Raw genomic sequence first — 14,313 nt, forward strand, 5'->3', positions numbered from 1 at the left:
TCCCGATGTGTACACCGAGCAAGCAGTCAAGATATAAGCAGAAATTTGGAAAAAAGTTTAGAGAAAAATAGCAGAAACTTTGAGGTTTGCCTATGATATTGTAAATCTGTCAGAAACGAAAGGACTCGAATAGCAGATAAGCAGAATGGAGTGATATCTGAAGGGTAAAAATTCTAGAGGGATACAGAGGGATAAATATGGTAAGCAGTTTCGAATGGATGTTGCTTGCAGTAGTTACTCAGAGATGAAGAGGCTTGGACAGATTAGACTAACATGGAGAGCTGCAACAAACAAGTCTTAGGACTAAACCGACGACGACATCGACAAACAAAACAAAAAGGGCGTTTTGACGGAATTAAAGTGTAGACGGATAAAAGTAAGTTTTCGCTTATTGGAACAAAGTAAAAAAAGCTAAGCAGGTATTACTGTTTTGCAAATAAAATAGCAGTTACTGAATCTACCGTACTGCCACTGCTGGTGGCGGAAGGTCGCCCGGAGCTGTCGCGGCAGGAATGCGCGTGAGGCTGTTGCCGACATTCCTGCTGACTCGCTGGACAGACGCTGGCCTCAGCTGGAAGGTTGTCCAGCGGCAGCAAGGACACCCCACAACACGGCTGCCTCCACAGACAAGTTATGAGAAGAAGCGCTACGCCTGAGGCGCCGACCAACGAGTTCCCCACAGCTGGCCCATGTTGCGTCATACCGTCCTACTTCCCGTATGGCCCTTAAAATTCCCTCCTGCGTGTTACAGCAACACTCAGGAGATATGTTACAGCGTTGCATCGTCCTCCCAAATACCATTTAGTGTCTGCAAGGTGGTTTCTTACTGCATTTCGTTTATCCGTACCGTTATTAACCAGTAATCTAGCCTGAAGATCTCTGTAAAAGCTGAGAGTTAACAGCTACATCTATAAGAATGCTTCTCGCTTTGACACAGTTACCTTAAGTGAATTAAGTCTTTTCTAAGTTTTCGTAATGAAGTAAAGGACTGCTGTAAAACTAGGAATACAATGGGACAAATTTATGACACATAAGCCGACAAGACTTAAACTTGAAATAAGAAATGTTGGAAATCCCGTCCGGAGTTTCACATCATTTCCTGACGCCCTAACGAATTCTAGCACCATATTTCGACGAGACAACAGTCGGTTTCCTGGGGGCTATCCTTAATGAACTCTAAGAGGGAACGGCAGTGTCAAGGCTTTCGTCCCTTTCGATTTTTCTTTCGGCATTAATGAGCTCCGACGTAAAAGTATTGTGTGGAGTGTATAGCTGGTTGTGAATTATAATACACAGTCAAGAGCAACATAAATCATGGTTACACCTTAAATAAGAAACAGTTAGGAACATGAATTTCAGTTAGTTTCACATTCAATAGGTCATTACAGTGACAACGACGCACTGAGTCAATTTACGGGCTATTCAACATAGCACACACTGTACTTAAATATAGCTGCGGGCTAACCATATCAAAATTGTTCATGTAACCAGTGGATAACATGTATTTCACTACCAAATCTGTAAGAGTCAACTGTCCGCCTTTGCTTCGCGCGTACAATACCTGGCGGTCGCGATGGAATGCTCTGCTCGTGTCTGCCGCAGGCCTCGCCGGCGCCAGGTGGCACCGACGGAGTAGTAGTGGGAGGGGAGCTGTGGAGTGGGTGGGGGAAGCGAGCGGCGAGGCGGCCGGCTGGAGGACCTTTGGACTGTTAACGAAAGCCAGCCGTTCACCAGTAGCTGCAGTGCCCGCAACAGGTATGCCCGAGTGTGCTCACCGTGTTTCGTAGTTCTGCTGAGCCTGAGCTTCGCACTCATGTAGAGGCGCAGAGTCGAGGAACGAGTGTGTTCCTCGGCCGTGGGATGCGTGGAATTATGTCGCCGTGGACGGGTGGATGGTAGTTCCTCGGCTTGCGTTGTCGCACTCGCTCAGCAACTGTAGAAGAGTTTGCCGGGACTGTGTGTCGAGTCATGGACGGCATCGTTACGTAGTTGAGACAGGAAGTGCGGCAGACTGTGCGCAATGATGGACAACGAGGACTTCAGCAGTCCTGAAAGCCTGTGCTCCTTGGAGGCCTGGGACTACAGCCTGGAGGTGCAGTGTCTTGCAGATGAAAGCCTTAAAGGTAGGAAGAAACTGGTTGCTTTTAAAGAGAGATTTAGAAGTCAAACATTTATTTTCCCAATTTCATGTCGTCCTTCTTTCCACAAGAAAGCACTTCTTGCCACTAATAGTCACCTATGACTTAGCTACTGTAGGTTGTACTAGTTTGAAGACGACGACGTCCCATAACCGCAGAGTAAAATCCCTGATACCATAAGCTACTTCCCCTTCGTATTTACCCTCCGTAAGTATTCCAGCGGTACTACGGGCACCAAATACTAAATACGCAACAACTCAAACCTTCATTTTAGCTTGTCTTCCTCGCCAATAGTACGTTACAGATTGACCTAAGTGACTTTTTAATTAATGTAAAGACAAACCGTTGCACAGGTTGCTTTTTACTTGCTGTATGACTTTTTAGCCCCGAAAACGAGAGTATCTTTGATTGAAGTCAAATATCTCAATCATTCGTGGCATCACGAGATAAGCTTACGTATTGTTAGTCAGCTTCGCAATATCGGTTCACAAGTGTGTGTGTGTGTGTGTGTGTGTGTGTGTGTGTGTGTGTGTGTGTGTGTTTTCGTATAGAACTTACCATCTACAATGCGTTTTACAATTTTGAATGTCTTCGTCGTGGCCTGATAAAATATGTACTGTAAGAGAAAGCAGGTATCTTAAGTAGCTTTCGAAATTCGACATAGCTCAAACTGTGAATGTCTCAATTGACGGTGAAAATTTGTACCTGGACACGTGTGAAAAGTAAATTTCGCGTTTTCCGCGGGCGGGAACCTTTCCACTAAGCAATCGAAACAACCCCTCCTCTTCCCGCGTAAACTGTAGTCTCCGCAACGACAAAAAAGGTAGTCTCGCATAAATTTTTGATTTGGCACTTCTGCACTTCTTAGTAGTAAAATATAATGAAAGCTAAAGGAAATTATTTTAATTTGCGGGATGCTGTGCAAGAAATTTTGGTTTGAAATTTGGTTTTCTCGAGTGCTAGAACTGTGGTTCTACTTCACGGTGCTTTGATCCGGTCGTATCCTGGTGGGGAGCGGGCCGTTGGTAGCTTCACGGAACAGTGGCGCCTGCAGCGTTCCAGTTGCGATGAGTCACGCCGGAGAGGTTTTCGAACAGACAGGTACTTGGTCCGCCGGTCGGCTGCAGCAGTCGAGCCCGAACGACTCGAATGACTACATATGTTGTCCGCAGAAAAGCCATATAACTCGTGCGCGGCTTCATTGCTTACAATAAAAGCACCATTGCTTCTCTTTATTAATGGTCCATGAAGGAGTTTGAGTCCCTTAGTTGTAATTTCAAGGTTGTCTCGAGTACTACATAATCTTCGGCGAAGCAGTTAAAGTCGAATGTCCGGTTTGTAACAGGTATTACGTATACTACATGAACGTGCGCCATCGGTTGAGTAATTGTGCTCATAAGAAGTCGCGAGATCGGGTTTGCTAAGGAATTTCATATTTAATCATTCAACAGATGATTTGAGATATCAAGAGGACCATTTAAAATGAAAACCTTTTAAAAACTAAGCTTCTAAGATGGTTTTACTGGGATAGTGCGTATTTCATAGAAACAAATCCATACTGATTGTGTAGTTGAGGACACGGGGCTACCTGTACTCTATTGGGCCGTTGTCTCGCGCGTTACACGGTAACGCTGCACCACTTTAGCTAGTAGCTAGGGCAGATTACCTGGTGCCCAGTAATGAACTGGCTGTGTGTCAGAAGTTCTTAGTATTTGTATACGGCTTCTGTGATACAAATACCGCAGCAGCTTGTTAACAAATTAGTATCTCCTAATCACGCGATAAAATAGTCGTAATTTCTTGTGTTTTCGACGATTCAGGAGATAGTTCCAGTTTCCAGAACACGCTTTCTGAGCACAGAATTAAAGTATAGATGAAGAGAAATTGTTTTCAGTTATTGGAACGTCGTCGTCGTCGTTGTTGTTGCTGCTGCTGCTCTTTTCAATCAATAACTAGTGCAACCTACATCCTCCCGTATCTCCCTTCGCATTAATCTCTTAGTCCTCTGAAATTTTTACCCCCCACACTACCTTCCAGTGTTAAATATGTGATCCCATGATGACTTAGTGCCACAGATTTCATGTCTTCCCAGTTGTATTAAGTACCTCCACATTGGTTATATGATCTACCTATCTAAACTTCAGCATTGTTCTGCAGCACAACATTAAAAAGCTTAATATTCTCGCCTTGCTTAAACTGTTTATCGTCCACGTCTCACTTCAGCCCAAGGCAAATACTTTCAGAAAATCTTAAATCTATGTTCTATGTTAACAAACTATATTCAGAAACGCTTTTCGTGCCATTGCGGCAACATTTTATATGCTCTCTACTTCGCCACATCAGTTATTTCGCTGCCCAAATAGCAAAACTTATCCACTTTAAGTGCCGTTTTCCAATCTAATTCCCTTAGTATCACATGATTTAATTGGACTACATTCCATTACCTTGTTTTGCTTTTATTGTCCTTCCATGTGCTTTGCTGTTTGTGAGATAAGTGTCATTGCAAGTCTCAGATTTTATTTCCTCTCTCCGGACTTCAAAAATGGTTCAAATGGCTCTGAGCACTATGGGACTTAACATCTGTGGTCATCAGTCCCCCTAGATCTTAGAACTACTTAAACCTAACTAACCTAAGGACATCACACACATCCATGCCCGAGGCAGGATTCGAACCTGCGACCGCAGCAGTCGCGCGGTTCCGGACTGAGCGCCTAGAACCGCGAGACCACCGCGGCCGGCCACGGAGGCGCCCGGTCTGAAAGGGTTGCGGTAAAACTCCCAGAACTTTGTATCAGCCGCGTGCTTCAGCTTGATCGGCCATTAAGATCGCCACATTTTACTTAACACTGTTACGACTACAGGATGAATGAAAAGCTGAGGTTAGAGACATAAAGGTAAGAGACAAATTATAATTATTATCTGTAGCTTTCTTATAAATTATAACATCACAAAAGTACACGAAGGCGTAATTCACCTGCACTTCTCCCAAAGTGAGACGATAGTGCCATCGATGGAAATAATTTGCTGTACGTAATATTCAAACAGCTATGATTCGTCTGACAAACGGCCACATGTTTACAAGAACTTTCGGAGTCTGAATTTATCTGCAGGATTCAGTGATATTAAAAAGGTTGCGGTTCGTACCGCCACAGGAGGTAAATTACTTTGGTTTCAATTTCCTTACTTAACATTTTACACTGTTTAAAAGTTTAAATTTTGTGCAATCATAATTGTTTCACTCGGATGTTCGCGGAATTGTGCACAGTTAAACATCAATATCGATAAAATTTCAGTCTAACGGAATTGATAAAAAAGCGAAGTCTCTGAGCACTAATTATGAATGAGAATAATTCCTTCCCACGACCTCCACGGGGTAAGAAGCTCCGTACTGAAGTACCGCACCACCCTTGTTTACCTTGAGCTGAATACAAGTGAGAATTGATTTGACACTGCTGCAGCGAGACGCTATTTTCTTCAGCCTTTTTCCGATCTCTGTTTCTTGAATATACATTCACGTGGCCGGTGTACGGTCGATTTCACGTAATGCCGTAAGACTATAATTGTCACATAAAGAGGCAATTGTTGTCACAAGCACTGTAGCTTTTCATAACTCTGTGTACTTTTGATACGTCACGCGGCGATTGACTGTTCTGTAGCAGTCTGCAAGTATGGTGGGGTCTCTCTCTCTCTCTCTCTCTCTCTCTCTCTCTCTCTCTCTCTCTTTCTCTGGGTTGATCTTTCTTAGATATTATGATTTCAGAGAATCCAAGATCCACGTTCTCTTTTGTCGTTCCTTGAATGTTTCCTTAGTTATCATTTCATGTGGAAGATCGTGCGGCAAAGTCATAATGAACTATAATTTCGTAAACAAGTAGCTTGTAAGTGGTAAGCGTGTGCTGTCATGTTTGCTGAATGTAAACAGAACAATTTTTTTCTGCCTGTGGCGGTGGCTGAGCGGTTCTAGGCGCTTCAGTCCGGAACCGCGCGATTGCTACGGTCGCAGGTTCGAATCTGGCCTCGGGCATGAATGTGTGTGATGTCCTTGGTTTAGTTAAGTTTAAGTAGTTCTAAGTTCTAGGGGACTGATGATCTTAGATGTTAAGTCCCATAGTGCTCAGAGCCAATATTTTTCCTCTCGTCGCGAATGGATTGTTGAAATAACTACAACGGAAAACCAACTGCTTAGGACAATATTTTTGTTAAACTTCGGTCCAAAACAGTGTTACAAGGTAGGTCTGTGATCTCGAACAGAATTCTCTCTCTCTCTCTCTCTCTCTCTCTCTCTCTCTGTCTGTCTGTCTGTCCACTGCAAGAGGTGTGTTTGTCAATTTCGGTGTTTATAATACATTGTACCAACAAATACTAGTGTGTAGACTGCAGCAAAGCTATAACGTTCAAAGCAGCAGTCACATGAAAACTAATTAATATACGAACATGTAAACGTTAAACTCAGTCCCAATAAAATTCTCACAATGTTCTAGGTTGCCATTAACTGGCGTCTTACTGCATTTCCCACGCTAAAATGCTCGGAAAATACCGTGACCTTCAAGGGAGTGTTCCACAGGATTTCGAAATGGCTTTCATCTTCTTCTACATACAATATGTAGTAGATACCATAGTGATAGTAAATTTTTGATGTATTTTGTAGTGTTCTAATTAAGATTCACAACCGTTGGTGCAGTAACATAAAAATTTGACTGCGGCAGTGGACTTTCAGCAGTTCAGGATTTCATTAAAATCTAGCTTTGCAAACCTATTTCAGCCACTGAGCGAAGAGAGACAGCGATTAAAGTTGTTACTTTCGAAAGGGTTCCTCAAGTCCTTATTACGGTAACAATACCAGTTTTTTTTTTTTTTCCTGAACGTCATCCACAAACTTTGTATGCAATGAACTTCGTCTTCAAAGGTACTACTACAGATTCCTCACGGATGGCGTTGCATCGCTAACGACCTCCTTTCGCAAAGCCTGTTTGCTATCTTACTCTTTCTTACAAGACGATACAATTTGTTAGAGGGTCTGTGTCTTCTCCTAAAAGAAGTCGCTTTTACTGCGATATACTTAAAGCCTCAGCAGTAATGAAAGAAAGGAAAACCAAACCAGTAGTGCAAATAATATGGTAGAGATATATTTGTAAGTAGAAACATAATGAAGCCAGTAAGAAGAAACTACTGTCAGGATAACCTATGGAAATTCTAGTGCATACGTCAGGTGAAACATCCGTTAAGCACGCATCGATTACAGTTACTGAAAGTTCAGTCGTGTGTCCCGACATGCGTATCTGAAGTCCACTATTTCTAGTTTTGTTTGAAAAAGTCCTTTACCTCACCTTTCGCGCCTAATTTACCGTACTGGGCCAGTTCCTTCTGCCCCCCAGGGGGTCCACAACTCTTTTGTGGATACGTGCGTAGCGAGCACGGGACCCCGAGCTAATGTAGCCCTCCTTCCTTTCCGGGCTGCATACCTTCCTTTTCCGCATCCTTCCCTATCCCCCGTCTTCGCCCCCCCCCCCCTTCCCCTCACCTCTGGCTCTTTCCTTCCCTTTCTCCCCCTCTGGGAGTATGGTTTGTGCCTATGTCCGGAGACGGACGCTCGTAAATGTAACGCATTCTTCGCCTTCTCTGCTTGTATGTCTTCCTCCTTCCTTTGTCCTTCTCTTTTCCTTACCTCTTCTCTTTTCCTTACCTCTTCTCTTTTCCTTACCTCTTCTCTTTTCCGTACCTCTTCTCTTTTCCGTACCTCTTCTCTTTTCCGTACCTCTTCTCTTTTCCGTACCTCTTCTCTTTTCCGTACCTCTTCTCTTTTCCGTACCTCTTCTCTTTTCCGTACCTCTTCTCTTTTCCGTACCTCTTCTCTTTTCCGTACCTCTTCTCTTTTCCGTACCTCTTCTCTTTTCCGTACCTCTTCTCTTTTCCGTACCTCTTCTCTTTTCCGTACCTCTTCTCTTTTCCGTACCTCTTCTCTTTTCCGTACCTCTTCTCTTTTCCGTACCTCTTCTCTTTTCCGTACCTCTTCTCTTTTCCGTACCTCTTCTCTTTTCCGTACCTCTTCTCTTTTCCGTACCTCTTCTCTTTTCCGTACCTCTTCTCTTTTCCGTACCTCTTCTCTTTTCCGTACCTCTTCTCTTTTCCGTACCTCTTCTCTTTTCCGTACCTCTTCTCTTTTCCGTACCTCTTCTCTTTTCCGTACCTCTTCTCTTTTCCGTACCTCTTCTCTTTTCCGTACCTCTTCTCTTTTCCGTACCTCTTCTCTTTTCCGTACCTCTTCTCTTTTCCGTACCTCTTCTCTTTTCCGTACCTCTTCTCTTTTCCGTACCTCTTCTCTTTTCCGTACCTCTTCTCTTTTCCGTACCTCTTCTCTTTTCCGTACCTCTTCTCTTTTCCTTACCTCTTCTCTTTTCCTTACCTCTTCTCTTTTCCTTACCTCTTCTCTTTTCCTTACCTCTTCTCTTTTCCTTACCTCTTCTCTTTTCCTTACCTCTTCTCTTTTCCTTACCTCTTCTCTTTTCCTTACCTCTTCTCTTTTCCTTACCTCTTCTCTTTTCCTTACCTCTTCTCTTTTCCTTACCTCTTCTCTTTTCCTTACCTCTTCTCTTTTCCTTACCTCTTCTCTTTTCCTTACCTCTTCTCTTTTCCTTACCTCTTCTCTTTTCCTTACCTCTTCTCTTTTCCTTACCTCTTCTCCACTGCGGCGTCTGAGACCTCTCTTCTTTCCTTTCCCTTTCTTTTTTTTCCGTTTCTCTTTCTTCCTTCCTGTGCGTGTCTTGAGGGCCGACCCACGCATTTTCGTGCGTAGCCGGTGACGGGGTAACGCGTAATTCCCCGCCCTGGGTAGACAGGTAGGACACGTACATACCCCCTGGTAACGGCCAGGCTCAGGGAGGGATGATTACCCGAGCTGATACCTTCCGAAAGTGCCGATTGGTCCCTCCGTCCGTTTGTCGGGAGGTGTGACCTGAGGTGTGAACAATCACCTAAGGCGGGAGTGCCCTCAGAGAGGGCCCCCACAAGGGAGGAGCGCGCCATCGGAGACGCCGGTAATCATGGGGGATTCTTCCGCAATGGTTTCCTCATCTTCTACTATGTCAGCTCACAAGCGTAAGTTCAATGAGTCTCAGCCACAGACACTTCTTCCATCGTTGCCACAGTTCCTTGTTGTTTCTCGGTCTGACGAAGGTCACGACTTCTCCACGGTCAACCCTTCCATTATTCAGAAAGGTGTCGACGCAATTGCAGGTCCTGTAAAGTCTTGTTCCAGATTACGGAATGGCACCTTGTTGTTAGAAACAGTCAGTGCCCTCCAGGCACAAAAATTGCTGCGTACTTCACTGCTCCACACCTTCCCTGTCCGGGTTGAAGCGCACCGCATTTTGAATTCCTCACGTGGAGTCGTTTATACACGCTCCCTCCCCATGAGGAAATTCAACACTACCTGTCTGTAACGGCTGTTCATAGAGTTATGAAAAGGGTTGACACAAACATCATTCCAACCCGCACTGTCTTCTTGACATTTGACAAAGTTCAACTCCCATCGAATATCAAAGCCGGCTATGAGATAACCCTACGCGTTGCTATCGGTGTCAGTGGTTCAATCACACCAGCGAGTCCTGTTCCAACCCAGCCAAATGTGTTACGTGTGGCAAGGATGCCCATGAGGGTGCTGGTCCACCTCCATCCCCTCATTGCATCAACTGTATGGGTGACCACGCTGCTTCCTCTCGAGATTGCCCCATTTTTAAAGACGAAAAGCTCATCCAGGAAATCAGAGTGAAGGAAAAGTGTCGACCTTTGCTGCTCGTAAATTATTCGCCAGTCGACAGCTCACCGAGCTTCAGACAGGAAAATACAGCACTGTCCTTGCTTCTCCTCGGCCAACAAAGGAGGCGGCCACGCAGACTCGCGACCTCACCTTTAGTGCCACGGTCGTCAGATCGGCCAGCGCAAAGATCGCCCGTTCAACCTCACCACTTTCGCCTGCCCACTCTATGGCTCACCCTCCATCGGGTTCTGCTAAATCTCGAACCCAAAAGTCAGACACCAAGACTTCGAAAAAAAGAGCATACTCGCGAAGATTTTTTACGTACCCCAACTTCACAACCATCGGTTCCTCCTTCATCTAAACATCATGTGTCCAAGAAAGCTAATAATAAACCCAGTTCCTCTCCTCCGCCACGGCGTGTCTCATCTACAGCACCACCTGGCGGAAATCGCCCTCGGCCGTCTTCTGTGTCGCCGAGGCGCACTGCTGGTGGCCGATCAACCGGCCGATCGCTGGTGGCAGGAGCTGCTCCTGAACAACCTATGGATCAGGATCTTCTCCCTTCGGCTGAATGCCATTCCATGCTGTCGGTCGCAAGCTCTGAGCAGTCGTTTTGACGGCAACCTTGGTCACATTCATCCATTTTCTGTTCACCCTATGTCCATTATCCACTAGGATATCCGCGGCATTCGAGCCAAGCGGGATGAATTGTCGATTCTCTTACGATCCTACTCGCCGGTCATCTTCTGTCTTCAGGAAAAAAAGCTGCGTCCCCATGACCGCTTTGTTCTTCCCCATTTTCAGTCCGGCCGATTTGATCTCCCCTCTGTTGAAGGGACTCCAGCCCATGGAGGACTCATGATTCTTCTCCATGATACTCGCCATTATCACCCAATCCCCTTAAACACTTCCTTCCAAGCTGTCGCTGTCCGTCTTTCCCTTTCTGGATATACCTTTTCTCTTTGTACTGTATACATTCCATCGTCCACACCAATGGCACGAGCTGATCTCTTTCATCTTCTTGGTCAGCTTCCACCTCCCTATTTGCTGGTTGGGGACTTCAATGCCCACCACCCGCTTTGGGGATCTCCACATCCTTGTCCACGTGGCTCACTATTGCTAGACGTCTTCCACCAAGCGGATCTAGTTTGCCTCAACACTGGGGTCCCTACATTTTTGTCTGCCTCCACGACAAATTTCTCTCATTTGGACCTTTCGGTCGGTACTGTTCCGCTAGCTCGGCGCTTCGAATGGTTCGCCCTTGATGATACACACTCGAGTGACCACTTTCCATGTGTTCTTAGACTGCAGCCTCAACAGCCATATATGCGCCCGCGACGCTGGAAGTTTGGCGAAGCCGATTGGACACTTTTTTCGCCTCTAGCGACATTCGATGACCGTCACTTTCCTAGCGTCGACGATGAGGTCACACATATTACAGACGTTATTCTTACAGCTGCGGAACGTTCAATACCACGCACCTCCGAATTGCCCCGGCGCCCCCCAGTTCCTTGGTGGAACGAGGCATGCCGTGACGCAGTACGTGAGCGGCGACGTGCTCTTCCGCCACCATCCTACTTTGGCCAACTGTATCCGCTATAAGCAGTCCCGTGCGCGATGCCATTGTGTCATCCGCGATAGCACGAAGGCAAGCTGGAAATTCTTTACTAGCTCATTTAACACCTTCACTCCCTCCTCGGAAGTTTGGAGTCGGATTCGACGGTTATCTGGCGCGCCTAGTTTCTCCCCGGTCTCTGGGCTCACTGTCGCGCATGATACGTTAGTGGACCCCGTCGCAATTTCTAACTCATTGGGTCAACACTTTGCTGAGATTTCGAGCTCTTCAAATTACCCGTCAGCGTTTCTCCCGAAGAAACGTGCAGCGGAAGTGCAACCTCTTGCTTTCTTCTCTCAAAATAGCGAAAGCTATAATACTGTTTTCTCCATGCGGGAACTCCAACATGCACTCTCTTCTTCTCGCTCCTCCGCCCCAGGACCGGATGGTATCCACATCCAAATGTTGCTGCATTTATCAACCCATAGTCTGCGTTACCTCCTTCGCATTTATAATCGAATTTGGACCGACAGTACTTTTCCCAGACGATGGCGGGAAGCTATCGTCGTTCCTGTTCCGAAACCTGGAAAGGACAAACATCTCACCTCTAGCTATCGCCACATTTTTCTCACGAGTAGTGTATGTAAGGTTTTGGAGCGTATGGTGAATTGCCGTTTAGCTTGGTGGCTGGAGTCCCGCAGTCTTTTAACACCTGCCCAGTGCGGATTCCGAAAGCATCGTTCTGCAGTTGAACATCTTGTTGCTCTCTCCACTTATATCATAAACAATTTTCTCCGGAAACGCCAAACAGTAGCAATATTTTTTGATCTGGAGAGAGCATACGATACATGTTGGAGGACAGGCATCCTCCGCACACTGTTCTCTTGGGGCTTTCGAGGTCATCTGCCACTATTTCTTCGCGAATTTATGGCAGAGCGCACATTTAGAGTGCGGGTGAACACTACTCTCTCCCGTACTTTCTCCCAAGAAAACGGGGTACCCCAGGGCACCGTGCTAAGTGTTGTACTGTTTGCCATTGCCATAAATCCAATTATGGACTGTCTCCTTCCAGATGTCTCAGGCTCCCTCTTTGTGGACGATTTTGCGATCTACTACAGCTCTCAACGGACCAGCCTTCTTGAACGTCTTCAAGGATGTCTCGATCGCCTCCACTCTTGGAGCATCGAAACAGGCTTCCGCTTTTCTCCCAGTAAGACCGTTTGTGTTAATTTTTGGCGTCGTACGGAGTTTCTTCCACCCTCCTTACATCTAGGACCTGTCTACCTTCCGTTTTCGGACGTCGATAAATTCTCGGGTCTTATGTTTGACACAAAACTGTGCTGGTCCTCCGACGGTTCCTATCTTTCGGATCGCTGTCTGCGATCCCTCAACACCCTCTGTGTCCTAAATGGTACCTTCTGGGGAGCGGACCGAGTGGTCCTTCTCCGCCTCTATCGCGCCTTAGTGCGCTCGAAATTGGACTATGGAAGCATAGTCTACTCCTCTGTTCGGTCGTCTATTCTTCGTCGTCTCGACTCTATCCACCACCGTGGATTACTTTGTGTCTGGAGCTTTTTACACCAGCCCTGTGGAAAGCCTTTATGCTGAGACTGCTGAACATCCGCTGTCCAATCGGCGAGCAGTCCTTCTGAGTCGTTATGCTAGCCATCTGTCTTCCATGCCTCCTAATCCAGCCCATGACATTTTTTTCGACGCCTCCTTGGATGTAGGGTATGCAGGCCGCCCTTCCTCCCTACTACAACCGGGAGTCCGCTTCCGTCAACTGCTCCATTCTCTTTCCTTTCGCTTTCCTAAAACCTTCTTGACAACTTGGGGTACAGCACCGCCTTGGCTCCGTCCACGGATCTGCCTGCTCCGTGACCTTTGTCAATTTCCCAAGGATGGTACCCCTTCACTTGTTTATCGTCGGGCATTTGCTGCTCTATGTGCACAAATGAAGGAAGCCACATTTATTTACACTGATGGCTCGAAAACATCGTTAGGTGTAGGGAGTGCCTATATTGTTGGCGACACCCCAAATCGATTTCGGCTTCGCGACCAGTGTTCGGTTTATATTGCGGAGCTTTACGCTGTTCTCCAGGCTGTCCAATACATCCGCCGCCATCAGCGGATACAGTATGTTATCTGTTCAGATTCTCTCAGCTCTCTCCTCAGTCTCCAAGCTCTCTACCCTGTCCACCCTCTGGCCCACCGGATTCAGGACTGTCTGCGCTTGCTCCACCTGGGGGGCGTCTCGGTGGCGTTCCTCTGGCTCCCAGGACACGTTGGTATCTGTGAAAATGAGGCTGCCGATATAGCGGCCAAGGCTGCAGTCTCTCTTCTTCGGCCAGCTATTCGATCGATTCCCTTCACCGATCTACGGAGCGTTTTATGTCGTCGTGTTGTTCTTTTATGGTACGCACATTGGTCGACACTTCCCCATAATAAATTGCGGGACGTGAAAGCTCTTCCTTGTGCTTCGACCTCTTCCTCCCGAACGCGTCGTCGGGAGGAGGTAATTTTAACTAGACTCCGGATAGGGCACTGTCTTTTTAGCCATCGACATCTTTTAAGCGGCGATCCTCCCCCACTCTGTCCCCACTGCTCTCAGCTGTGGACGGTAAGACACCTTTTAATTGAATGCCCCTATTTTACTCCGTTACGCGCCCGTCTACAGCTGTCGCCTGATATATCGTCCATTTTAGCAGATGACACGCGCTCGGCCGATCGCGTTCTAGAGTTTATTAGTGCCAGTGAGATGACGTCAGTCATTTGAAGCTTTTTTTTGGGACAACCAACCCTTCCTGTAGTGGATTTTTAAGCTTTCCTTCTGCTTTTAGTTTCTCCCAATTTTTTGAGTTTCG

General features: G+C 46.4%; 1 protein-coding gene across 3 annotated transcripts in view; it reads left to right on the forward strand.

Annotated features, from left to right (window-relative positions):
• The window catches only part of LOC126261079 (cerebellar degeneration-related protein 2), a 467,608-nt gene that overhangs the window by 376,746 nt on the left and 76,549 nt on the right, over positions 1-14,313 (forward strand). Inside the window, exon 1 of one of the 3 annotated variants that reach the window (XM_049958507.1) lies at positions 1,722-2,123. The exons of the other annotated variants lie outside the window; for them this stretch is intronic. Coding sequence (XP_049814464.1) covers positions 2,021-2,123 — 103 coding nt within the window. The 5' untranslated portion in view covers positions 1,722-2,020. Of the gene's footprint in view, positions 1-1,721; positions 2,124-14,313 lie in introns of those variants that run through there. 3 annotated transcript variants of the gene reach the window in all.

This window comes from Schistocerca nitens, chromosome 1 (assembly GCF_023898315.1).
Source record: "Schistocerca nitens isolate TAMUIC-IGC-003100 chromosome 1, iqSchNite1.1, whole genome shotgun sequence".
Lineage (NCBI taxonomy): Eukaryota > Metazoa > Arthropoda > Insecta > Orthoptera > Acrididae > Schistocerca > Schistocerca nitens.